This window comes from Elephas maximus, chromosome 11, assembly GCF_024166365.1.
Source record: "Elephas maximus indicus isolate mEleMax1 chromosome 11, mEleMax1 primary haplotype, whole genome shotgun sequence".
Classification (NCBI taxonomy): Eukaryota; Metazoa; Chordata; class Mammalia; order Proboscidea; family Elephantidae; genus Elephas; species Elephas maximus.
Window position 1 is genome coordinate 115,993,716 of NC_064829.1, and position 27,475 is coordinate 116,021,190.

General features: G+C 40.0%; 1 protein-coding gene across 2 annotated transcripts in view; it reads left to right on the plus strand.

Annotated features, from left to right (window-relative positions):
- LOC126086089 (zinc finger protein 585A-like) overlaps positions 1-27,127 on the plus strand; it is a 41,811-nt gene extending 14,684 nt beyond the window's left edge. Inside the window, exons 3-5 of one of the 2 annotated variants that reach the window (XM_049902166.1) lie at positions 961-1,087; positions 2,204-2,284; positions 3,664-27,127. In XM_049902166.1, coding sequence (XP_049758123.1) covers positions 961-1,087; positions 2,204-2,284; positions 3,664-6,002 — 2,547 coding nt within the window. In that variant the 3' untranslated portion in view covers positions 6,003-27,127. The remainder of the gene's footprint in view (positions 1-960; positions 1,088-2,203; positions 2,285-3,663) is intronic. The other variant, XM_049902167.1, reaches the window with a different exon arrangement.
- The last annotated feature ends 348 nt before the right edge of the window (positions 27,128-27,475 follow it).

Sequence of the window (27,475 nt, forward strand, 5' to 3'; positions counted from 1 at the left end):
ATGAAAATTTTACCTAAAAAGTAGTAAGCAAATGTTAAACTCTAGTTAATGATTTGCATTCTGCAGTATTTAGAGAGAAAGGATACCAGCATCTGCAGTTTATACTGAAATGCATCAAAAAAGTAAAGTGATGGATAAAGGGATGGGTAGATGTGCGATCCGTTTTTTATCTGTCAGTTTGTTGTACTGTGGAGGCTTGCGTCCTGTTGTGATGGCAGAAGTTATGCCACTGGTATTTCAAATACCAGTAGGTTCACCCACGGTGGACAGGTTTCAATAGAACTTCCAGGCTAAGACAAAGCTGGAAGAAATGCCTGAAGATACGCTTCTGAAAATTAGCCAGTAAAAATCTTTTGGGTCACAACAGAATATTATCTGATATAGTGCTGGAAGACGAGCACCCTAGATTGAAAGGCACTATACAATAGTTGCAACAGAGTTCTCAAACATACCAGCGATTGTGAAGATGGCACAGGACTGAGTGATGTTTTGTTCTATTGTACGTAAGGCTGCCATGAGTCAGAGCTGACTTGATGGCACCTAACAACAGCAGATGTGTGTGAGTAGAGTAAAATGTTAATGATAGATCCTAGACAGTGGGTATACAGGTGTTCACTGTGTAATTCTGTTAAATTTTCTGTAACTTTGAAAGGTTTCATAATAAAATGTTGGGAAAAGGGGAGGTGAACTTTTAGTAAACCCGAACCAATCCTGTTACTGTCAAGTTGATTCTTAATCATAGCTACCCTGCAGGACAGGGTAGAACTGCCCCCATAGGGTTTCCAGGGAGTGGCTGGTGGATTTGAACTGCTGACCTTTTGGTTAGCAGCCAAGCTCTTAACCACTGTGCCGCCAGGGCTCCTGACAACAAAAACAAAATCCACATTCCATATTCGTAAATATCATTTCTCCATCCCCCAAAGACAACTGCTCACATTGAACAGGAATGTACTATTACAGGAATTAGTGTCCTTCAAGGATGTGGCTGTAGATTTCAGCAGAGAGGAGTGGCAGTACTTAGACCCTGATCAGAGAAACCTGTACCGAGATGTGATGTTGGAGACTTACAGCCACCTGCTTTCAGTAGGTAAGTAACCTGGATAGAGACGGCCTCTTGGAGAGTGCTTCCATTCTTTGTTGCTGAATGCTCTGGGGCATCGGAAGTATATGACGATTTTGTCCTTGATTTGCCCAGATTTCATCATCCCTTTGGGGAACTACCCAGAGTTAGCTGAACTGCCTGGATTAAGGGCACAGTCCTGTAGACTGCCAAGTTTGCCCAAGACTTACGACATCAACTACAAGATTTTAGCCAAACTGCATGGTTAGAGGGCACGGTGTACCGACAAGACTGCCCTTGCTTCAGACATCAGCCAGAAGTTCATGATCCCCAGGCCACCCTCACTTCAGAGCAGCTGGCCATAAATTCAGGGGTCCCTACAGACTGCCTCAGGTTTGATAATTCACTAGAACAACTTAAAAAACTCAGGAAAGCACTATACTTAAAATTAGTTTTATTATAGCAAAAAGATACAAATCAAAACCAACTAAAGGAAGAGATTCACAGGACAGAATCTGAGAGGGTTCCAAACATGAAGCTTCCATGTCTTTGGGAATGTATTAACCCTCCTAGTACTGATGTGTATCTATACACATGGAATATTGCCCACTCAGAAAGCTCACCCAAGCTGCAGTGTCTGGAATTTTTATTGAGGCTTTTTTGTGTAGGCACAATTGATTTAATTATTTCCCATGTGATTGAAATCAGTCTCCAGCCCACTTCCCTCTCTGAAGTTGGGGTGATATAATGTAGCTCAAAGTCTCAACTCTCTAATCACATCATTGGTCTTTCCTGTCTGGCCAGTTCCTACCCTAAGACTATCAGTTTGACCAGCCCTATCATGAGTCATATTGTTAGTATCAACTATTGAGTATGGTCTGAGGGACCCTCTGTGAATAACAAAGACACTACTGTCATTCAGGAAATTTCAAGGATGTAGAGGTTACCCCCCAGGAGCCAGGACAAAGGCCAGACCTCTTTTTGGGTGAAGTTAAATTCTTCACCACACAGACACAGAGTACTGTATTCCCAGGGATATATGGTTACTTTTCCAAAAACAAAGCATTGAAGAACAAGGCTTTATTGATTGGCCTCTGAGACATATTTAGGTGGATCCAATCCTTTGTCATTTTTCATGAATAGGGTATCAGGGTCCCAAACCAGATTTCTTCACGGTGGAGCAAGGAAAGGAGCAGGGTGAGAGCCCTCATCAGAGCTGTCCAGGTGAGTGAGTGTGACCCAGGCCGATGGGAGATAGGGGAGTAAATATTAGTTGTCCTGAGAAAGGCTGCTACCTTTAAAATGCTATTAAGATGGTTTTTCTGGAAGGTTCTAAATTTTTAGTATTTCTTGAGGACCTTTGACACTGGCCTCAGATAATTAAATGCCTTCTACATGGATGACCTTTGTCATTCCCAGCTTTCTTCTTGCTTTGGCTTTTTGGGTTCTGGATCACATGCCAGCCTGCCTATCTTACTTTCTAAATACCTTACTTTCTTTGTTATGCTCCTTTTCTCTAACTTTTTTTTTTCTTTCTACCTTCCCCATATTCCTACATTCTTTCCTTACACATTCAGGCAGTCATGGATCTGCTTTCTTTCAAAATTGCCATGCATCACACTCCCACTCCTGCTAAACCCTTTTCATTTCTTTCTTACTGTGCGATGCCTCAGAACTTCATCTCCAACCAGATTTTCTTTCCGTTTTCTTTGTAGCCACTGCCATGAGATTTCTCACTTTCCCCGCCTTCCTCATGCCTTTCCTCTAATCTATGGCTTAAAGATCACTGTCATGTAACCTTGGAGAGTACTTTTCTGCTGCGTTTGACATTATTGATCATCCTTCCTGACACTTCCTTCCACTGTGGCTTGAGTGATTTCACATTGACTGTGGTCTCTGGCTGGTTGGTTGATTTTTGTTATTACTCCATTTCTGTGCTTCACGTGACAAGTTTGCGTTAATCATAGTCCTCAGTTCAGGAAACACTATCATCATCAGTCTAGGTGAGGAGTCTCTCTTATTTTATTCCTTGATTTATTCCCTTTTCTCTTTGTACCCCATACCTGTGTCTCTTTCCACTGTAGGCAATTGTTCTATGAGTTTCATATGATTAAAACGTATGTATTGATAATGTGTATATATATGTTTTTTTGATATATGTTTTGACTTATAAATGCTTTTATAAAATCTAAAATGATTTAGGGATATGTATCATTAGTTTAAATAATTGTTACTGTGCTGTATATTTTGTTCTTTGTTTTATTCTTTCTACTTCTGTTTGTGTTGCAATGTTTTCATCTAGTTGATTTCCTCTAACTGTTGCACTGTATTCCAGAATGTTTCCTATCACCACCATTACGACCCTTCTCATCCAATGACTCACCCTCACCCTCGTCTCTTATTTTCAGCCTGGATGAGCCATATGTACCTTCTCCTCTGGCCTTTGCTAGCAGTTCTCTAAGCTAAAATCATCTACTCCTTCTCCTTTGAGAAGAGGAATTTGGGTTTGAAACCCAGCAGCAGGGAATTTGTATAAAAGCTTCTTTCCATATTGAGAGGGAAGGTAGTAATACAAATAAGGTTTTTATTGTATCTCATTCTAGAAGAATTGCAGCAGATTGGTGACCAGATAGAGAACTATCAGGAAAAAGAAAAGAAATCTTTAAGTCATGTTGTTTTCATGAAGAAGATCTTGAATACAGAGAAGGATTATGAACATAAGGACATAAGAAAAATAATTCATGTGAGCCCAAACCTTATTCCTTCCCAAGAAGGAACCTATCAACATGACTCATTTGGAAATGGGTTGAAACGTAATTTACGTTTACACAGTCATAATAGAAACAGCACATCAAAGAATGTTAATAAGATTGTCAAGTATGGTAAAATTTCTTCAAATATGGATCATGAAAATACTCCAACAGGAGAGAAATTAGGGGACTATAATCAATGTGGAAAAATCTTCAGCTATAAACAAGCACCTTCCCAACATCAGAAAATTCATACTAAGGAGAAACCCGATGAACATGCTGAATTTGGAAAGGTCTTCACTCAGAAGTTGCAATTCAAGGTACGTCGGAAGTTTCACACAGGAGAAAAACTCTATATATGTATTGAATGTGGGAAGGCTTTTGTACAGAAGCGAGACTATATTACACACCAGAAAATTCATACTAGAGAGAAGTCCTTTAAGTGCGATGAATGTGGAAAAGCCTTTTTCCATATGTCTTCTCTCTTCAGGCATCAGAGAATTCATACTGGAAAAAAACCCTATAAATGCAGTGAATGTGGAAAAGGCTTCTTTTATAGTTCAGATCTCAGTATACATTGGAAAATTCACACTGGAGAGAGACACCATGAATGCAGTGATTGTGGCAAAGCATTCATGCAAAAGTCCACTCTCAAGATGCATCAAAAAATTCATACAGGAGAGAGATCCTTTATATGTATTGAATGTGGACAAGCCTTCATCCAGAAGACACACTTGATTGCACACAGAAGAATTCATACTGGAGAAAAGCCATACGTATGTAATGACTGTGGGAAATCCTTTGCTTCCAAATCACAACTCCAGGTACATCAACGAATTCACACAAGAATAAAGCCCTGTATATCTACTGAATGTGGGAAGGTCTTCAACAGCAGTTCCCAGCTCATTACACATAAGAAAGCTCAAATTAGAGAGAAGTCTTCTATCTGTACTGAATGTGGGAAGGCCTTTACCTACAGGTCAGAGCTAATTACACATCAGAGGATTCACACTGGAGAAAAACCCTATGAATGCAGTTATTGTGGAAAAGCCTTCGCTCAGAAGTCAGCACTCACAGTTCATCAGAGAATTCATACTGGAGAAAAATCATATTTATGCATGAAATGTGGGCTGGCCTTCATCCAGAAGGCCCACTTGATTGCACATCAAATAATTCATACTGGAGAGAAACCTTATAAATGTGGTTACTGTGAGAAATCATTTACTTCCAAGTCACAACTCCATGTGCATAAACGAATTCACACAGGAGAGAAGCCCTATATGTGCACTAGATGTGGGAAGGCCTTCGCCAGTAGGTCAAATCTCATTACACATCAGAAAACTCATACAGGAGAGAAATCTTACAGATGTCACAAATGTGGAAAGGCCTTCACTCAACAATCAGACTTGATTACACATCAGAGAATTCATACTGGAGAGAAACCTCATGAGTGCACTACCTGTGGAAAAGCCTTCACCCAGAAGTCACACCTCAATATACATGAGCAAATTCATAGTGGAGAGAGACAGTATGAATGCCATGAATGCGGGAAAGCCTTCAACCAGAAATCAGTACTCAGTGTGCATCAGAAAATTCATACTGGAGAGAAACCCCATGTATGCCCTGAGTGTGGAAAAGCCTTCATCCGGAAGTCAAACTTCATTACCCATCAGAGAATCCATACTGGAGAGAAGCCTTATGAATGCAGTGATTGTGGGAAATCCTTCACTTCGAAATCTCAGCTCCAAGTGCATCAACAAATTCACACAGGAGAGAAACCCTATGTTTGTGTTGAGTGTGGGAAAGCCTTTAGTGGCAGGTCAAATCTCAGTAAGCACCAGAAAACTCACACTGGAGAAAAGCCCTACGTCTGTTTTGAATGTGGGAAGACATTCAGGCAGAATTCAGAATTGATTACACATGAGAGAATTCATACAGGAGAAAAACCTTATGAATGCAGTGACTGTGGGAAATCTTTCACTAAGAAATCACAGCTCCAAGTGCATCAGCGAATTCACACAGGAGAGAAGCCCTACATTTGTACTGAGTGTGGGAAGGCCTTCACTGATAGGTCAAATTTGAATAAACACCAGACAACGCATACTGGAGACAAACCCTTCAAGTGTGTCATCTGTGGGAAAGGTTTCTTTCAGAAATCTGTGCTCGATGTGCATCAGAATATTCACACTTGAGAGAAACTAAGAAAACCGAGGTCAGGTCTGATTGTACATTGTTGAATTCATGCAATATAAAAAGTATGTATGTTATTGTAGGTAGAGGTGCTTCCATCCGGATGTCACACGTGACTATTCAGAAGAGGGACTCTAAGAGGACACTGAATGAGGGGGAATCTTCCCACATTGTCACTAGCATCATAAAATCTTGGGCCAGTCATCTTGGGAAGGAAATGAAAATATGGTGGATCATTATTGTCAAATTCTTCATAGAAAAGATTAAATTATGTTAATGATAATCGTGTTAGTCTAGAATGGGTACAACGCCAACAAGTGGAATGGTAGAACAATATACACAATAGGGATAAACTCTTAAGTTCTTTGGGGTGTATGTTGCAGAACATACTGTCTGCCAGAGTTGTATGTTTTCATTCTTCTGTTTAACACAGCTATGCATACATATCCAATCCCTCACTGAGTATTTTTATCAAGGAAGAGATACCACAATAAATGAAAAAATTCTTCATGTATACAGACAATACCCTCATAGTGTCTGATGACCCCAATTAGCTCCAAGCATCATGACTTGTAATCCCCCTCATTACCCATCAGTTGGGTGTCTTAGACTTACATGAGCCCCCAGTGCATTTTCTTTTGATGCCTAATACTTCTGACAGCCAATTTCTTGTGACAATGCCTGATGCCTGCCCATTAGTGCTAAACACCATGTCTTCTTACTGCTGTTATCTCCCAGACAGTGTCTGGTGACACTAATTTAGCTCACAGCATAGTCTCTTGTGAACTACTACACTCAAGAGGGCTTCAGTGATAAAAGTATTTTCAGATCACCTGGGTCAACTGTTTACCCCTGTCTCCCTTCTGCTGTCACAGTTCTCCCAACTCATTCTCCTTAAAGTCCTGACCTGCGTAATTAAAATAACAAATCAGTAACTCAAAGCAAACCCCAACATATATTCTGTCCCTCTTCATGCCATATACTCCACAAAAACCATCTTCATGTGCTACACACAGCAGGTCCTACCGCAGGGTTTTTGTATTTGCTGTGTCCTTTATTATATCTGAGTGGTTTCCTCACTTATGTCTTTACTCCAGTGTCACAGAGGCCTTGCTGCTCTTCCTGCCTGGTTTAAAATTCCGATCATCCATGCACCCCCCCTCCTTTATTGTTCTTCATGTACTGCCATGACACCCTGCTTTGTGTCTCCCCCACTAGAACTTTTGGCCTGTTTTGTTCACTGCTTTGATCCTAGACCCATGCCTTATATACAGCAGGCACTCCATAAATGAATGTTGTGGAGTATTGACCCCTACTCATCCTGTGACCCTTCTCTGATTTTTCTATATTGCAGCATAAGAGGCTCCAGTGGAGACAACCAACTTGCCTAAAACCTACCAGGCTGTTTCACCTCCAGGCTTTACCTGGGCTGTGCCCCTTCCTATCCCTAAAGTTGAAAAGTCATTGTAAAAAGTTTGACCTGATGCCAATCATTTAAAGAAGGGAAAACAAAGCAGAGGAAATCCCAAGGGGATGCTCAGTGTTCCAGTATCCCCATCAGGATTCCCAAATCCCATGGTCAGCTTCAGAGTGACTGGAAAAAAGGCTTTGCCTGCCCTAGAACCTCATCCTGCCTTGACCAATGTGCCCTCGGAGCCAGAGGGCAGATGGGAGTGGGCCTTCCTCAGAAGTTAGGTTGGCCCAAGACTGGAGTGGGAACAGCCTCACAGATGTGAACAGCATCTGGGAAGCTGCACCAGAAGAAGGATGTATCCCTAGGCCAGTCTGTTGGTGATGCCAGGAGTGGCATACAGGCATGCAGGATGTGCAGAAATGGTCTTCCCTTTGCTATGAACAGATAAGCAAGGTGGGTAGCTGGAGGAAAGCTACTGGTATCCCAGCATGAGATTTGCTTCCCAGCAACTCTGTGACAATTGTACTGAAGTAGGCACCACAGGGGAGGTAGTTTCTCGAGCTGATTCTTAACCCATTATATCATTAATCAGGAACTGCAGGTGTACAAACTTAATCTTATAGCTAGAAAATGGGAGGGAGTGTTCTTTCTGGTCATGCACCCATGTTATACTGTTTGAGTCTGAACAAAGACGCAGCAGTATGGTAACAGGATGGTCAGACCAGGTGCTGCTGAACAAAAGTCCTTTCCTCACCCCCTTTCCCTGTTCCCGTGCATTCTAAGGTAAACCCCTAGACCCCTTTGCCTCGTGGTCTTTCATGTGCAGTGTGTCTTGGGGCCTTAATGTGTGCAGAAGAGATTTCCTCTGTTAACTCACCCTGAGGTCTGAGGTGGACTGACCTCATAATGAATCTTACTAAATTCATCTGTATCTTAACCCCTATGTAAGTAAGTAAAAACTTGTAATCTCATCACTGGGTAATGTCAATTAATTACCGAGAGGTACAGCCCTCTACAAACCCATTTTACATCATGGCTCACAACAGAAGTAGAGAGGGGCACAAACGAACAGTATTAGGTCAAGGGGGTGGGGCCGCAGAAGATGGGGCTAGGCATTCCCCCTAAAACACCCCCCACCATGCACAGTATCTGTCTTAGTAACACCTTCAGGCAGTGTTTGGCCACACCTTACTGGGTCCATTAACCTGCCTTAATGAGTATCTGCTGATCCATCCTTAGTTCTTTCTCTCCTTCACAGAATGTGATGATCAATCATATACCCTTTCCCACCTTTGAACAGTGTCTTAAAAAAAAAAAAAAAAACCATTGCCATCAAGTTGATTCCAACTCATAGTGACCCTATAGGACAGAGTAGAACTGCATTGCATTCATTGTGAAAAAGACCATTCCAGGATCTATCCTGAAGTACAGCAGTGTCAGTGATAGAATAATATTTATACACGTACAAGGAAGACCAGTTGTATGCCTATTCAAATTCATACACCAACCACTAAGACCAAAGATGAAGAAGTTGAAGATTATTAGCAACTTCTATAGCCTGAAACCGATTGAACATGCAATCATGATGCATTGATAATTACTGGTAATTGGGATACGAAAGTTGGAAACAAGGATAGGTAGTTTGAAAATATGGCCCTGGTGATAGAAACGATGCCAAAGATCACATGATAGAATTTTGCAAGACCAACAAATTCTTCCTTGCAAATACCTTTTTCCACCAACATAAATGGTGACTATACACGTGGGCCTCACCAGATGGAAGACGCAGGATTTGAATCCACTACATCTGTGGAAAGAGACAGTGGAAAGCTCAATATCATCAGTCAGAACAAGACGAGGGGCCAATTGCTCATATGCAAGTTCCAATGGAAGTTGAATAAGAAGTCCACAAGAGCCAAAGTAGGACCTTGAGTATATCCCACCTGAATTTAGAGACCATCTCAAAAATGGATTTGACCCATTGAACACTAATGACTGAAGACCAGTCGAGTTGTTGAATGACATCAAGGGCATCATACGTGAAGAAAGCAAGAAATCGTTAAAAAGACAGGACAGAAAAGACAAAATAATGTCAGAAGAGACTCTGAAAGTTACTCTTGAATGTACCTAAAGCACATGGAAGAAATGATAAAGTAAAAGAGCTGAACAGAAGATTTCAAAGGGTGACTTGAGAAGACAAAGTAAAGTATTATAACGACATGTGCAAAGACCTGGAGGTAGAAAACCAAAAGGGAAGAACTGAAGAAAAAATTCAAGCCTCGAGTTGCAATATTGAAGATTCTACCGGGAAAATTATTAAATAATGCAGCAGGCATCAAAAGCAGATGGAAGTGATACATAGAGTCACTACCAAAAAGAACGGGTCAATATTCAACTATTTCAGGAGGTAGCATATGATCAAGAACTGATGGTACTGAAGGATGAGGTCCAAACTACACTAAAGGCATTGGTGAGAGACAAGGCACCAGGAATTGATGGAATACCAGTTGAGATGTTTCAGCTAACGGATGCAGCGCTGGAAGTATTCACTCATCTGTGCCAAGAAATTTGGATGACAGCGTTCTGGCCAACCAACTGGAAGAGATCCATATTTGTACCCATTTCAAAGAAAGATGACCCAACAGAATGCAGAAATTATTGAACGATATTAATATCACACACAAGTAAAATTTTCCTGAAGATCACTCAAAAGAGGTTGCAGCAGAACATGGACAGGAAACTGCCAGGAATTCAACCCAGATTCAGAAGAGGATATGGAGCAAGGGATATCATTGATGATGTCAGGTAGATCATGGCTGAAAGCAGAGAATACCAGAAAGATATTTACCTGGGTTTTATTGACCATGCAAAGGCATTCGACTGTGTGGATCATAACAAATTATGAATAACATTGCAAAGAATGGGAATTCCAGAACACTTAATTGTGCTTGTGAGGAACCTGTACTTAGACCAAGAGGCAGTTGTTCGAACAGAACAAGGGGATACTGTATGGTTTAAAGTCGGGAAAGGTGTGTGTCAGGGTTGCATCCTTTCACTGCACTTATTCAATCTGTATACTGATCAGATAATCGGAGAAGCTGGACTGTGTGAAGAAGTATGAGGCATCAGGATTTGAGGAAGAGTCATTAACAGCCTGTGGTACGCAGATGACACAACCTTGCTTGCTGAAAGTGAAGAGGACTTGAAGCACTTAGGGATAGATTATACCTCAACCTAAGGAAAACAAAAATCCTCACAACTGGACCAATAAGCAACATCATGATAAATGGAGAAACGATTGAGGTTGTCAAGGATTTCATTTTACTTGGATCCACAATCAGCACTCATGGATGCAGCAGTCAAGAAATCAAATGACACAACGCATTGGGCAAATCTGCAGAAAAAGTCTTTGCAGTGTTAAAAAGCAAAGATGTCACTTTAAGGACTAAGGTGCACCTGACCGAAGCCATGGTGTTTTAAGCAAGCGAAAGCTGATCAGTGAATAAGAAGACTGAAGAAGAATTGATGCCTTTGAATTATAGTGTTGGTGAAGAATATTAAATATACCATGGACTACCGGAAGAACAAACAAGTCTGTCTTAGAAGAAGTATAGTCAGAATGCTCATTAGAACCAAGGATGGTGAGACTTTGTCTTACATACTTTGGACATGTTATGAGGAGGGACCAGTCCCTGGAAGAAATCATGCTTGGAAAAGTAGGTGGTCAGCAAAAAAGAGGAAGATCCTCCATGAGATGAATTGACACGGTGGCTGCAACACTGGACTGAAGCATAGCAGGGACTTATGAGGATGGCTTCGGATGGTTTGTGTGGTTTAGGTGTGGGGGGCTGGCCTCACTGTTGATAGTAATTGTGGCTTAGGCCAGGTGAGGTGCTATTTGTAGAGTTAACAGGCAACACTTTACTCTGAGTTTGTCTTTCATGTGTTTCTGTTAAATCCAGGGTACCTATGGCCTCTTAACTGTTTTAGTCTTAGTCATCATTGCCAGTAAGGGGTACTTATATTTGGCAGGACACAACTAAGAAACAACTGGATAGACTCAGACCTCAGTTCAGCCTCCTCTGGACCTGCTTATTCATCATGCTGCACACGACCTGTGCCTGATAAGCCAATGCCAGCATTCCCAGATGATGAAGGAGATCTTTGGCTTAGGTTTATTTTTTCCAGTGGCAATCTGCCTGAGGTGTTACAAGGCTTAATGTAGCAGCCTTCCAAGCCATAAACATCAACGTCAACAAGGCACACATGGACTGAAGTTCAAAGACTCCTCTGTGGACTTGTGCAGATTCGTTTCCCGTCCCATACTATGGCAGCTGGTTGTCTAACTTCAGCTCGCATTAGGATACAGGTAGCTATCTACAACATAGAAAATATGGTTCCTGGGAAAGGTCCTTAAGGAGAGACTGGGCCTCCAAGCAAGAACCACCCTTTCTTGGCCCTCCCATTTTGTTTTTTCTGTCTTTATCACTTTGTGAGTTGTTACTGGCAGGGCAGAGGGTAAATTATCCCAGTCACTATTATGGTGAGATCATGAAGTCTCTTCTTCAAGGGAATTAGCAAATATTTTCCCAGTCTAACCTATAAGTTGAAGCTGCTATCTCCTCTCCAGGTGGTATCTTGGTGAGAAGTGGCCACAAGCAGCAAGGTCCAACATGCTTCATGGTTTGGACCACTTGTTCAGCAGGACACTAACGTTTTTTATAGTCCTGGGAGGAGAAGGATATAAACTTCTTTGCCTTTAGGAACCTTAAGTAACACTTAATCCTGTTTGGCCCAGGAGTTGGGGTCTTGATATCCCTTGTGGGAGAGGCTGAAACGATGCTGTCTGCAGCAGCAGATATGAGTGTGAGAGGAACAGAGTCATGCTAAAAACCAAACCCGTTGCTGTCAAGTAGATTCTCACTCATACTGACCCTATATGACAGAGTAGAACTGCCCCACAGGGTTCCAAGGAGCAGCCAGTGGACTCAAACTGCCGACCTTTACGGTTAACAGCAGAGCTCTTAACCGCTCGCTACACCACCAGGGCTCCAGAGGCATGCTACCTGATTGTAAAGATGGCTGCCCCAACTATGCTGATGAGACCGGCCTCTGCCTGATGCTTCTGCCTTCTTGGCTCCTTTGCCTGCTATAATGGTACTAAGGGACGAGAATGTCCTCTAGCCTTGGAGTACAGCAAATCATCAGCAGGTCTTAGGGAGCTCCTCTAAGTGCACTATGGGGTCAGGGGCAGCCCACCCTCCATCCAGAGGCATGCACTCCTCCCCATTTCTGTTTGGGCCCACAGATCTTAAAAGTCCAGTCCGTATCTAGCGAGGGCCCCAGGCAGGTGGGCTGACCTCCCTTCCTGGATAGCGGGGGACTTCTGACCTCAAAAGTCAGTTTTAATGGTATGGGTTTACTCAAAACACTGGTGCTTTGGGGAGGCCAAAGAGGTTACAGGGGTATATTATGAAAAAGACCAAATGCAGCACAGCAAAGAGCAATGCCTTGACAACCTCATACAGAAAACCGAAAAACCAAACCCACTGCCATTGAGTTGATTCCGACTCAGCGACCCCGTAGAACAGAGTAGAAAAGGTGTTACAAATTTTGAGTCACAGCCACTTGAGCCCATCCAAGATTTCTTTGCCATTTGATTGTCCTCCTGACCAAGTGAACCCCATATAAAGTTTGTGATCATCGCTGAAATCTTCTCATCCTTGTCACCACTTTGAAGTGAGTTCGAGGGACTAGGGGGCTGATGAAGGAAAAGATAAGACTGAGCTGGCAGGAGCTTATAATGAGCTTTATGTGGGTAATACTTTGATAGGTTTGCATTTGGGGGAAGTTCCTCACAGCATAAGACCTTCCAAAAGAAGGGGCATGTGGGCAACCCAGAAGGAAAAAGGGCAAGGGAACTCCTCAGGGAGATGGGGATCTAAGAGCGGACCCACTTGTCTAGATGATGTCACTGAGTGGCAACGTGGGGAACCTCTGGGTCAGAGGGCGCCAAAGGGCAATAGGAGTTTGAAGTCTTTTATAGCCCCAGGGTTTATCCTATTTATGGCACTGGTGGTGTGGTGGTTAAGAGATTGGCTGCTAACCAAAAGGTCAGCAGTTCAAATCCACCAGCTGCTTCTTGGAATCCTTATGGGACCCTACTCTGTCCTATAGGGTCGCTATTAGTCAGAACCGACTCGATGGCAATGGTCTTTTTTTTTTTTTTTCTAAGGCTAGCAGATGTTGGGTGCAGTTTTGTGGGGTATAGAAAACAGGCAGGCTCGAAATAACTGAAAATATAATTATCTGGGCTGTTTTTTAAATTATATTTTTGGCGAAAATATACACAGCAAAACATACACTAATTCAACAACTCCTATATTGTATAATTCAGTCACGTTGGTTACATTCTTTCTCATTCTGGTGTTACCACTCTGGCTTGGATTCCCAGTACAATACTGAATAAGAGTGGTGGTAACAGGCATCCTTGTCTCATTCCTCTCAGTCTTGCTCCGTTGAGAATCACGCTGGCTGTTGGTTTTTCATATATGCCATAGATTATGTTGAGAAATTTCCCCTCTATTTCTATTATGCTGAGAGGGGTTGGATTTTATCAAATGCCTTTTCTGCATCAGTTGGTACAATCATTTTGTTTTTGTTTTGCTTTGTTTTATTTCTGAGTGAATTACACTGATTGATTTTCTAAGGTCGAACCACTCTTGCATTCCTGGTATGAACCTCACTTGATCATGGTGTATGATTTCTTATTTTGTTTATTTCTCCTTCTTTTTTTCTTTTGTCAGTCTAGTCAGTGCTTTGTCTGTTTTACTGATCTTTCAAAGAACCGGGCTCCGGTTTTGTTGATTCTTTCTGTTGTTTTTCTGTTTTCCGTTTCATTTGTTTCTCCTCTAATCTTTATTACTTCCTTTCTTCTGGTAACTTTGGGCTTCTTTTGCTGTTCCTTTTCTATGTTTTCAAGTTTTTAGTTTAAGTTACTGATCTTGGATCTTCTTTTTTAATGTAGGCATTTATTGCTATGAATTTCCTCTGAGCACTGTGCCAAAATTTTGATGTCTTTTCATTTTCACTTGATTTGAAGTATTTTTTAAGTTAACTTTTGGTTTCTTCAGTGACCCAGTAGTTTTTTAGTAGCGTGTATTATTTAGTTTCCATTTATTCATCTCTTTATTTTTCCTGTTGTTGATTTCTAGCTTCATGCCCTTACGGTCAGAGAAGATGGTTTGTATGATTTCAGTCTTTTAAAATTTGTTGAGACTTGTTTTGTGGCCTAGCGTATGGTCTGTTCTGGAAAATGATCTATGTGTAATGGAGAAAAATGTATTTCTGATGATGGGTGCAGTGTTCTAAATATGTCCATTAGGTGAAATTGGCTTATGGTTTTATTTAAGTTGTCCGTGCCTTATTGATACTGTTTTTATATGTTCCATCTAGAATTGAATGTGATGTGTTGAAATCCCCAAGAATTATTGTGGAGTTATCTATTTCTCCTTTAACATTAGTGAATATTTGTTTTATGTATTTTTTATTTTAGAACATTGACGTTAGGTACATATATATTTATAATTATTATGTGTTCTTGATGGATTGACCCTTTTATTATTGTGTAATGTACTTCTTTATCTTTTTAAATGGATTTTTACTTGAAGTCTATCTTATCTGATACCTGTATGGCTGCCCCTGCCCTTTTTTGGTTAGTGGTTGCATGGAATATTTTTTTCCATCCTTTTATTTTCAGTCTGTGTCCTTATATCTGAGGATTGTTTCTTACAGGCAGCAAAAGGATGGATCATGTTTTTTTAAAACCGTCATGTCACTCTCTGCCTTTTGCATGGGGAGTTTAGCCTATTTACATTTAAGGTTATTACTGAAAACGAAGTATTTACCTCATTAATTTTGCTAATTTTTTGAATGTCATATATTTTCTTTGTCTTTTTACTTTCATTTTCTTGTGTTTAGCTGCTGTTTTTGTGATGAATCTTTTTGAGTTTCTTCTTTCTTTTCTCCTGTGTATTTTTTTTAGGAGTTTTCTTAGTGGTTACCACAAATATTACATAACACAACTTACAATTGGAACAACATTTAACATACGAACAACAAGTAACATACAACAGTAAAATACCAAAACTATTCCTGTTTTGCTTCTCCCCCTTTTCTGTTGGTGAGTCGCCATTGACATCATTGTAAATCCTATATCTGATGTGTTTAATTTGTACTTATTTTTGACACACTTAGTATTATATTGCTTGGGGAACCTAACTATTGCTTAACTATTGAGTTTATTCCCTGAAAATATCATATACTTGGTCCTTTTATTTGCCCATGCTGTTAGGTTTTTTGGAGATCTCTCCACACACCCCACCCCCCTTAATTTCCCTTGTGTATATTCTAGTATTTGTTTAATGTTCTTTCTCTTCCATTTGGTGAACTTTCTTAAGTAGTACTTGCAGAGCTGGTCTGTTAGTGGCAGGTTCCCAGAGCTTCTGTTTATTTGGGAATGCCTTGACTTCCCCCTCATTTGTGAATGACAGCTTTGTTGGGTAAAGAATTCTTGGTTGGTAATTGTTTTCCTTCAGTATTTTATATATGCTGATTTATTGTCTTCTGGCCTCCAGAGTTTCTGGAGAGAAGTCCACACTAATTCTTATGATGGACCCTTGATATGTGGCCAGTCGATTTTATATGAGACTAAAATGTCCATCCAATGTGGAAAGAATAGTTTATTTAATAAATGATGCTGGTACAACTGAATTTCCACAAGCAAAAGAATGAACCTTGCTCCATACTTCACACTGTATACAAACACTATCTCAAAGTGGATCAAGGACATCAATGTAAGAACTAAAACCTTAAAAGTCTCAGAAGAAAACAGGGATAAAAGCACAAGTCACAAAAGACAAAATAGTTAAATGGGACTTCATCAAAATTAACAACTTTTGTTCATCAAAGGACTTTATCAACAAAGTGCAGAGACAACCTATGGATTGGGAGAACATTTTTAGGAACCATGTATCTGATAAGAGTTTAATATCCAGAATATATAAAGAACTCTTACAACTTAACAACAAAATGACAACCCAGTAAAAAAATAGGAAAAGGATTTGAATAGACATTTAACCAAAGAGGATATTAAAATGGTCCAACAAACAAATGAAAAGATGCTCACCACCATTACTCATTAGGGAAATGCAAATCAAAACCACAATGAGGTATCACTTGACATCCACTAAGATGGCTATGATTTAAAAAAAATAGAAAACAAGTGTCCACAAGGTTATGGAGAGATTGGGACCCTCATCCTTTGCTGGTGGGATTGTAAAGTGTACAGCCACTGCGAAAAAACAGTTTGGCAATTTCTGAAAAAATTGAAACAGAATTATCGTATGACCCAGCAGTACTCCTAGGAATATATCCAAAAGACTTGACAGGAGGAGTGCCAACAGATACTTGTAACCCAATGTTCCTTGGAGCACTATTTGCAATACACAAGAATGGAAACAGCCTAAATGATCCGTCAACACATGAATGGATAGACAATATGTGGTATATAAGTATAATGAAATATTACTCATCCATAAAGAAAAATAATTACTGATACATGCTACAACATAGAGGAATGTTGAAAACATTATGCTAAGTGAAGTGGCAGACAAAAAAGGACAAATATTGTATAATCTAGAATAGGCAAATGCATAGAGACCAACCCAACCCATCTGTCATTTTGTCATACTGTGGTGGCTTGCATATTGCTGTGATGCTGGAATCTATGCCACTGGTATTCAGATACCAGCAGGGTCACCCATGGTGGTCAGGTTTCAGCTGAGCTTCCAGACTAAGACTAGGAAGGACCAGGTGGTCTACTTCTCAAAAAAATTTAGCCAGTGAAAACTTTATGAATAGTAGTGGAAAACTGCCTGGTGTAGTGCCAGATTTGAGCCCGTCAGGTTGGAAGGCACTCAGAATAAGACTGGGGAAGAGCTGCCTTCTCAAAGTAGAGTCGACCTTAATGAGGTGGATGGAGTCAAGCTTTTGTGACCTACATTTTCTGATGTTGCATGACTCAAAATGAGAAGAAATGGCAGCAAACATCTATTTAATCGGAACATGGAATGTACGAAGTATGAATCTAGGAAAATTGGAAATCATCAAAATGAAATGGAACACATGAAGATCGATATCCTAGGTATTAGTGAGCTGAAGTGGACACCATGGTATTGACCATTTTGAATTAGACACTCATATGATCTACTAGGCTGGGAACGGCAAATTGAAGAGGAATGGCATTGCGTTCAGCATCAAAAAGAACATTTCAAGATCTATCCTGATGTACGGTGCTGTCAGTGATAGGGTAATATCCACACTCCTACAAGGATGACTGGTTAATATGACTGTTACTCAAACTTATGCACCAAAGCACTAAGGCCAAAGATGAAGAAATTGAAGATTTTTAACAACTTCCGCAGTCTGAAATTAACCAAACACGTGATCAAGAGGCATTGGTACTTACCAGTGATTCAAATGTGAAAGTTGGAAACGAAGAAGGACTGGTAGTTGGAAAATATATCCTTGGTGATAGAAATGATGCTGGAGATTGCATGATAGAATTTTGCAAGACCAACGACTTCTTCATTGCAAATACCTTTTTTAGACAACATGAATGGTGACTATACATGTGGACCGTGCTGGATGGAATACACAGAAATCAAACTAACTACATCTGTGGAAAGAGACAATGGAAGAGCTCAATATCATCAGTTAGAACAAGGCCAGGAGCTGACTGCTGAACAGACTATCGCTTGCTCATATGCAAGTTCAAGTTGAAGCTGAAGAGAATCAAAACAAGTCCAAGAGAGCCAAAGTACAACCTTGAGTATATCCCACTGGAAGTTAGAAACCATCTCGAGAATAGATTTGACATATTGGACACTAATGACTGAAGACCAGACGAGTTGTGGAATGACATCAAGGACATCATAAATGAAGAAAGCAAGAGGTGCCTAAAAAGACAGGAAAGAAAGAAAAGACCAAAATGTATGTCAAAAGAGACTCTGAAACTTGCTCTCGAATGTCAAGTAGCTGAAGCAAAAGGAAGGAATAATGAAGCAAAAATGCTGAACAGAAGATTTCAAAGGATGGTTCACGAAGACAAAGTAAAGTATTATAATGACATGTGCAAAGACCTGGAGTTAGAATACCAAAAGGGAAGAATACGTTCAGCATTTCTTAGCTGAAAGACCTGAAGAAAAAATTCAAGCCTCGAATTGCAGTATTGAAGGAATCTGTAGGGAAAATACTGAATGATGCAGGAAGCATCAGAAGAAGATGGAAAAAATAGCGTCACTGTTCATTCCAAGAAGAATGGGTCAACGTTCAGTCATTTCAGGAGATGGCATATAAACAAGAACTGATGGTACTAACAGAAGAAGTCCAAACTGCATTGATGGCACTGGTGAAAAACAAGGCTCCAGAAATTGATGGAATGAATACCAATTGAGATGTTTCCACAAATGGATGCAGTGCTGGAAGTGCTCACTCATCTATGCCAAGAAATTTGGAAGACAGCTACCTGGCCAACTGCCTAGAAGAGATCCATATCTATGCCTGTTCCAAAGAAAGGTGATCCAACAGAATGCGGAAATTATCGAACAATATCATTAATATTACCCGTAAGTAAAATTTTGCTGAAGATCAATGAAAAGTGGTTGCAACAGTATGTCAACAAGGAATTGCCATAAAATTCAAGCCAGATTCAGAAGAAGATGTGGAGCGAGGAATATCGTTGATGATGTCGGATGGATCATGGCTGAAAGGAGGGAATACCAGAAGGGTGTTTACCTATGTTTTATTGACTATGCAAAGGCATTCGACTGTGTGTGGATCATAAAAAATTATGGATAACATTGAGAAGAATCGGAATTCCCGAACACTTAATTGCGTTCATGAGGTAGCTGTTTGAACAGAATCCAAAGGATCGAAATATTACAAAGCATCTTTTCTGACCATAAAGTCATAAAAGTAGAAATCAATAACAGAAAAAGCAAGGAAAAAAAAAATCAAACACATGGAAACTGAACAATACCTTGCTCAAAAACTACTGGTTTATAGAAGAAATTAAGGATGGAATAAAGAAGTTCACAGAATCCAATAAGAATGAAAACACATCCTACCAAGACCTTTGGGACACAGCAAAAGCAGTCCACAGAGGTCAATTTATAGGACTAAATGCACACATCCAAAAAAGAAGAAAGGGCCAGAATAAAAACATTAACCTTGTAACTCAAATGAATAGAAAGAGAGCAGCAAAAGAAGCCCCGGGCACCAGAAGAAAGCAAAGAATAAAAATTACAGCAGGATTAAATGAAATAGAGAGTGGAAAAACAATTGAAAGAGTTAACAAAATCAAAAGCTGGTTCTTTGAAAAGATCAACAAAATCAATAAACCACTGGCCAAACTAACAAAAGAAAAACAGGAGAGGAAGCAAATAACCCAAATAAGAAATGACATGGGCGATATTGCAACAGACCCAACTGAAATTAAAAGAATCATAACAGAATAATATGAAAAATTGTACTCTAACAAATTTGAGAACCTAGAGGAAATGGATAAATTTCTAGAAATACACTACCTACCTAAACTAACACAAAGAGGTAGAACAACTAAGTAAACCTGTAACAAAAGAAGTGATTGAAGAGGTGATTAAAAAAACTCCCAACAAAAAAATGCCCTGACGCTGATGGCTTCACTGGAGTATTCTGCCAAACTTCCAGAGAAGAGTTAACACCACTACTATTAAAGATATTTCAGAACATAGAAAAGGATGGAATATTCCCAAACTTATTCTATGAAGCCAACATAACCCTGGTACCAAAACTGGGTAAAAACACCAGAAAAAAGAAAATTACAGGCCAATATCCCTCATGAACATAGATTTAAAAATCCTCAACAAAATTTTAGCCAAGAGAATTAAAAAATGTATCAAAAAACGCATTCACCATGACCAAGTGGGATTCATACCAGGTATGCAGGGATGGTTCAACATTAGAAAAACGATCAGTGTAATCCATCACATAAATAAAGGACAAGAACCACATGGTCTTATCAATTGACAAAGAAAAGGCATTTGACAAAGTCCAATACCCATTCATGATAAAAACTCTCAGCAGAATGGGAATAGAAGGGAAATTCCTCAACATAATAAAGGGTGTTTATACAAAGCCAACACCCAACATCATCCTAAATGGAGAGTCTGACAGCATTCCTCTTGAGAATGGGAACCAGACAAGGATGCCCTTTAGCACCACTCTTACTTAACATTGGGGTGGAGGTCCTAGCCAGAGCCATTAGGTTAGAAAAAGAAATAGAGGGCATCCAAATTGGTAAGGAAGTACCTCTATTTGCAGATGATATGGTCTTATACAGAGAAAACCCCAGGGAATCCACAAGAAAAGTACTGGCACTAATAGAAGATTTCAGCAAAGGATCAGGATACAAGATAAATATACAAAAATCAGTTGGATCCCTCTACGCCAACAAAGAGAACTTCGAAGAGGGAAATCACCAAATCAATATCATTTACAATAGCCCCCAAGAAGATAAAATGCTTAGGAATAAATCTAACCAGAGATGTAAAAGACCTATACAAAGAAAAGTACAACATAATAGTACAAGAAACCAAAAGAGACCTACATAAGTGGGAAAACATACCTTGTTCATGGATAGGAAGACTCAACATTGTGAAAATGTCAGTTCTACCCAAAGCAATCAATCTACAGATACAGTGCAATCCCGATCCAAATTCCAACATTTCTTAATGAGATGCAGAAACAAATCACCATCTTCAAATGGAAAGGGAAGAGACCCAGATAAGTAAAGCATTACTGAAGAAGAAGAACAAAGTGGGAGGCCTCACACTACCTGATTTTAGAACCTGTTATATCGCCATGGTAGTCAGAACAACAGCAGATACATAGACCAGTGGAACAGAGTTGAGAATCCAGACATAAATTCATCCACCTATGAGCATCTGATATTTGACAAAGGCCCAAAATCCATTAAATGGGGAAAAGACAATCCCTTTAACAAGTGGTGGTGGTATAACTGGATATTCCTCTGCAAAAAATGAAACAAGACCCATATCTCGCACCATGCACAAGAACTAAAAATGGATCAAAGACCTAAATATAAAATCTAAAATGATAAAAGATAATGGAAATAAAAATAGAGACAACATTGGGAACCCTGATATGTGACATAAACAGAATATAAAAGATAACTAGCAATGCTCAAACACCAGAAGAGAAACTAGATAACTGGGAGCTCCTAAAAATCAAACACATATGCTCACCAAAAGACTTCACCAAAAGAGGAAAAAAGGCAATCTACAGACTAGGGAAAAATTTTTTGCTGCAGCATATCTGATCAGGGTCTAATCTCTAAAATCTCTAAGGTACTGCAAAACTTCAACAACAAAAAGACAAATAATCCAATTAAAAAATGGGCAAAGGATATGAACAGGCACTTCACCAAAGAGGTGGCTAACAGTTACAGAGGAAATGCTCACGATCATTAGCCATTAGAGAAATGCTACAATGAGATACCATCTCATCCCAACAAGGCTAGCATTAATCCTAAAAACACAAAATAATAAATGTTGGAGAGATTGCAGAGAGTTTGAACACTTATAAAATGCTGGTGAGAATGTAAAATGGTACAACCATTTTGGAAATCTGTTTGGCACTTCCTTAAAAAGGTTGAAATAGAAATATCATATGATCCAGCAATCCCACTCCTTGGAATATATCCTAGAGAAATAAAAGCCATCAAATGGATAGATACATGCACACCCATGTTCCCTGCACTACTGTTCACAATATCAAAAAGATATCGTGCCCATCAAAGGACGCATGAATAGACAAATTATGGTATATTCACACAGTGGAATACTATGCAACAATAAAGAACAACGAGGAATCCACGAAACATCTGATATCATGGATGAATCTGGAAAGCATTATGCTGAGTGAAATTAGTTGCAAAAGGACAGATATTGGAGGTGGAGCCAAGATGGCAGAATAGACAAGCTTCTGTCGAGCCCTCTTTACAACAAAGACCCGAAAAGACAAGCGAAACGAGTATATTTGTGACAAGCTGGGAGCCCTGAGCATCAAACGCAAGCTTAGACAATGAACTGAGGGGCAGGGCGAGGGAGAGGCCGTTCAGAAGTGGAGAGGGGTTACCGGACCTGAATCGTGGGGAGCCCTCAGGCACCATTCCTGAGCAGCAGTGGCGGCAGTGGGCTGGTACTAGCGTTTGGCCGCAGTTTCCTCAGGAAGAAGCAGCCAGCCACACAGCCCACTCACACCTCCGGAACCTGAGGAGAACCGCGTGCTGTTGGCAAAAGCTCAGTACTTGCATGTATTTTACCGCGTCTCCCCCACCCCAAGCCAGCTTCAGCGGCTGAATTCCTGGGCCTGAGATAGACTGTGGTGAGGAACTAGAGCCATCCTCCTGGCCTTGGGGAAGGAAAAAATTTGCAACTGGGGGGAAAAGAGAACTTGCTAGCCCCATTAATTGGGGGAGCTCAGGACAGAAGCGGCTCCTGTCCAGGCATAAACCATCCGTGGACCTTGAGCACCTTTCCCTTCTATATGGACCTGTGTGGGTCTATTTCTGGAGAACAGGCCCTTGTTGGCAAACTCCAACCATTTCAGCTGTGCGGTGGAGAGGGGGGTATTTGACGTTTGACATTGCTTTGCGTATTAAACAAGGTCCTCGCCTACCCACAACAGGGACCTAAGGACTGGTAGCTCCACTCAGGTCACCCAACCACCCACGACAGCGGTCCAAAGATAACTGGTACCTCCCAGTCCTTACAACAAAAACTTTGGGTGCCCATGGTCCGTCTGCAGAACCCACCCACCAGCACGTTCTAGGGAACAGAGATGCGTTTTCCTCAGAGACACTTGGGGGTTGGTTATCAGCCCCCTGCCTTGTTTAGAGCATGACCCCCTGTTGCAATCAGATACTGGTATATATGCCAATCACCTCTGCCCCTCTAAGACTGTAGGACACAGCCCGTAGCACACACTTGATATCAGCTACCTGGAAACCTGAGCTGAATTCATACAAGAAAAAACTGAATGGACTCCTAGACTGATAATACCTGATAACAGCTCTAGCCAGCTGGGGACAGGACACCAGAGCTCCAAAGGTGAAAATAATCAAGGTAGCTTACTCAAGCAACCCATAGGGGTATACCAAAACAAAACAAAGCAAGCAGTTATGACACAGTAAGCAAGCATAAACTAATACAATAACTTATAGATGGCTCGGAGACAACAGTCAATATCAAGTCTCATAAAGAAACAGACCACGATCACCTGAACAGGCTCTCAAAACAAGGAATCCAGGGATCTTTTAGATGAAAGTGTATTCCTGGAATTACCAGATGAAGAATACAAAAGTTTAATGTACAGAACCCTTCAAGACTTCAGGAAGGAAATGAGGCAATACGCAGAACAAGCCAAGGAACACATAGGTAAAGCAACTGAAGAAATCAGAAAGATTATTCAGGAACATAAAAGTTTAATAAGCTGGAGAAATCCATAGACAGACAGCAATCAGAAATTCAGAAGATTAACAATATAATTTCAGAATTAGATAACAGTAGAAAGTTAGAGGAGCAGAATTGAGCAAGTAGAAGCTAGAATTTCTTAACTCGAAGAGAAATCACTTGGTACTAATATATTTGAAGAAAAATCAGATAAAAGAATTGAAAAAGAATGAAGAAACCTTACGAATCATGTGGAACTCTATCAAGAGAAATAACCTACAAGTGATTGGAGTACCAGAACAGGGAGGGATAACAGAAAATACAGAGAAAATTGTTGAGGATTTGTTGGCAGAAAACTTCCCTGATATTGTGAAAGTTGAGAAGATATCTATCCAAGATGCTCATCGAACTCCACATAAGGTAGATCTTAAAAGAAAGTTACAAAGACATAATCAAGCTTGCCAAAACCAAAGATAAAGAGACAATTATAAGAGCAGCGAGGGATAAAACAAAAGTCACCTACAAAGGAGAGCCAATAGGAATAAACTCGGACTACTCGGCAGAAGCCATGCAGGCAAGAAGGCAACGGGATGACATATTTAAAAAATTAAAGGAAAAAATTGCCTGCCAAAAATCATATCCATCAAAACTGTCTCTTAAATATGAAGGTGAAATTAAGACATTTCCAGATAAACACAAGTTGAGGGAATTTGTAAAAACCAAACCAAAACTACAAGAAATACTAAAGGGAGTTCTTTGGTTAGAAAATCAAATAATATCACGTACTAACCCAAAACCAGAACACTGGGCAGAGCAACCAGAAGTCCACCCAGACAGGGAAATCAAAAAAAAAAAAAAGCTCAACACAGGGTAACAGCGATGGTATTATATAAAAGAAGACAACATTAAAATAATAATGTAATCATACACCTTCCATACGGAGACAAAGATACGGCGATACAAAGAAATAAAAGTTAGTTTTAGTTTAGAAAAATAGGGGTAAATAATAAGGTAACCACAAAGGAGACAAACTATCCTACTCATCAAAATAAAATACAAGGGAAAAATACAGACTCAGGAGAAACAAAATCAAGAACAACAAATATGAGGACAATATAGAAAGAAAACCTACTCAGCACATAAAATTAAGTGGGAAAAAGAAACTGTCAACGCACAAAAAAAGACATCAAAATGATAGAACTAAATTCATACCTATTCATAATTACCCTGAATGTAAATGGACTAAGTGCTGCAATAAAGAGACAGAGAGTGGCAGAATGGTTTAAAAAACAAGATCCATCTGTATGCTGCGTACAAGAGACACACCTTAGACTTAGAGACGCAAACAAACTGAAACTCAAAGGATGGAAAAAAATATATCAAGCAAACAACAATCAAAAAAGAGCAGGAGTGGCAATATTTCTGACAAAATAGACTTTAAAGTTAAATCCATCAGAAAGGAAAAGGAAGGACACTATATAATGATTAAAGGGACAATATACCAAGAACATATAACCATATTAAATATTTATGTACCCCGTGACAGGGCTGCAAGATACATAAAACAAACTATCAGCATTGAAAAGTGAGACAGACAGCTCCACAATAATAGTAGGAGACTTCAACACACCACTTTCGGTGAAGGACAGGACATCCAGAAAGAAGCTCAGTAAAGACATGGAAGATCTAAATGCCACAATCAACCAACTTGACCTCGTAGACATATACAGAACACTCCACCCAACAGCAACCAAGTATACTTTCTTTTCTAGTGCACATGGAACATTCCCTAGAATAGACCACAGATTAGGTCATAAAGCAAGCCTTAGCAGAATTCAAAACTTCGAAAATTAGAAAGCATCTTTTCTGACCATAAGATCATAAAAATGGAAATCAATAACAGGAAAAGCAGGGAAGACACCACAAGAAAAGAAAATTATAGACCTATATCCCTAATGAATGTAGATGCAAAAATCCTCAACAAAATTCTAGCCAATAGAATTCAACAACATATCAAAAAAAAATTCATGACCAAGTGGGATTCATACCAGGTATGCAGGGACGGTTCAACATTAGAAAAACAATTAATCCACAACATAAATAAAACAAAAGACAAGAATCACATGGTTTTATCAATTGATGCAGAAAAGGCATTTGACAAAGTCCAACACTTATGATAAAAACTCTCAGCAAAATGGAATAGAAGGAAAATTTCTCAACATAATAAAGGGCATTTATACAAAGCCATCAGCCAACATCACCCTAAATGGAGACAGCCTGAAAACATTCCCGCTGAGATTGCGAACCAGACGAGGATGCCCTTTATCACCACTCTTATTCAACATTGTGCTGGAAGTCCTAACCAGAGCAATTAAGCTAGATAAAGAAATAAAGGGCATCCAGATTGGCAAGGAAGAAAATCAAACACTTATGCTCATCCAAAGACTTCACCAAAAGAGTAAAAAGACTACCTACAGACTGGGAAAAAGGTTTTAGCTATTACATTTCTGATCAGCGCCTGATCTCTAAAACCTACAGGATACTGCAAAAACTCAACTGCAAAAAGACAAATAACCCAATTACAAAATAGGCAAAGATATGAATAGACACTTCACTGAAGAAGACATTCAGGTAGCTAACAGATACATGAGGAGATGTTCTTGATCATTAGCCATTAGAGAAATGCAGGTCAAAACTGCAATGAGATTTCATCTTACTCTAACAACCCAGAAACATCGATTTGGCACTTTTTTAAAAAGCTAGAAATAGAACTACCATACGATCCAGGAATCCCACTCCTTGGAATATATCCTAGAGAAATAAGAGCCTTTACTCGAATAGATATATGCACACCCATGTTTATTGCAACACTGTTATCAATGGCAAAAACATGGAAGTAACCAAGGTGCCCATGAACGGATGAATGGGTAAATAATGGTATATTCACACAATGGAATACTACGCATGAATAAAGAACTGTGAGGAATCTGAAAAATTGCATGACATGGAGGAACCTGGAAGGCATTATGCTGAGTGAAATTGTCAGCTGCAAAAGGACAAATACTGTATAAGACAACTAGTGTAAGAACTTGAGAAATAGTTTAAACTGAGAAGAAAACATTCTTTCGTTGCTACGAGAGGGGGGAGGGATAGAGGGTGGGAGAGGGGCATTCACTAATTAGATAGTAGAGAAGAATTACTTTAGGCGAAGGGAAAGACAGCACACAATACAGGGGAGGTCAGCACAATTGGACTAAACCAAAAGCAAAGAAGTTATCCTGAATAAACTGAAAGCTTCGAAGGCCAGCGTAGCAGGGGCAGTGGTCTGGGGACCATGGTTTCAGGGGACATCTAAGTCAATTGGCATAATAAAATCTATTAAGAAAGCATTCTGCATCCCACTTTGAAGAGGGGCGTCTGGGGTCTTAAATCCTAGCAAGCAGCCATCTAAAATGCATTAATTGGTCTCAACCCACCTGGATCAAAG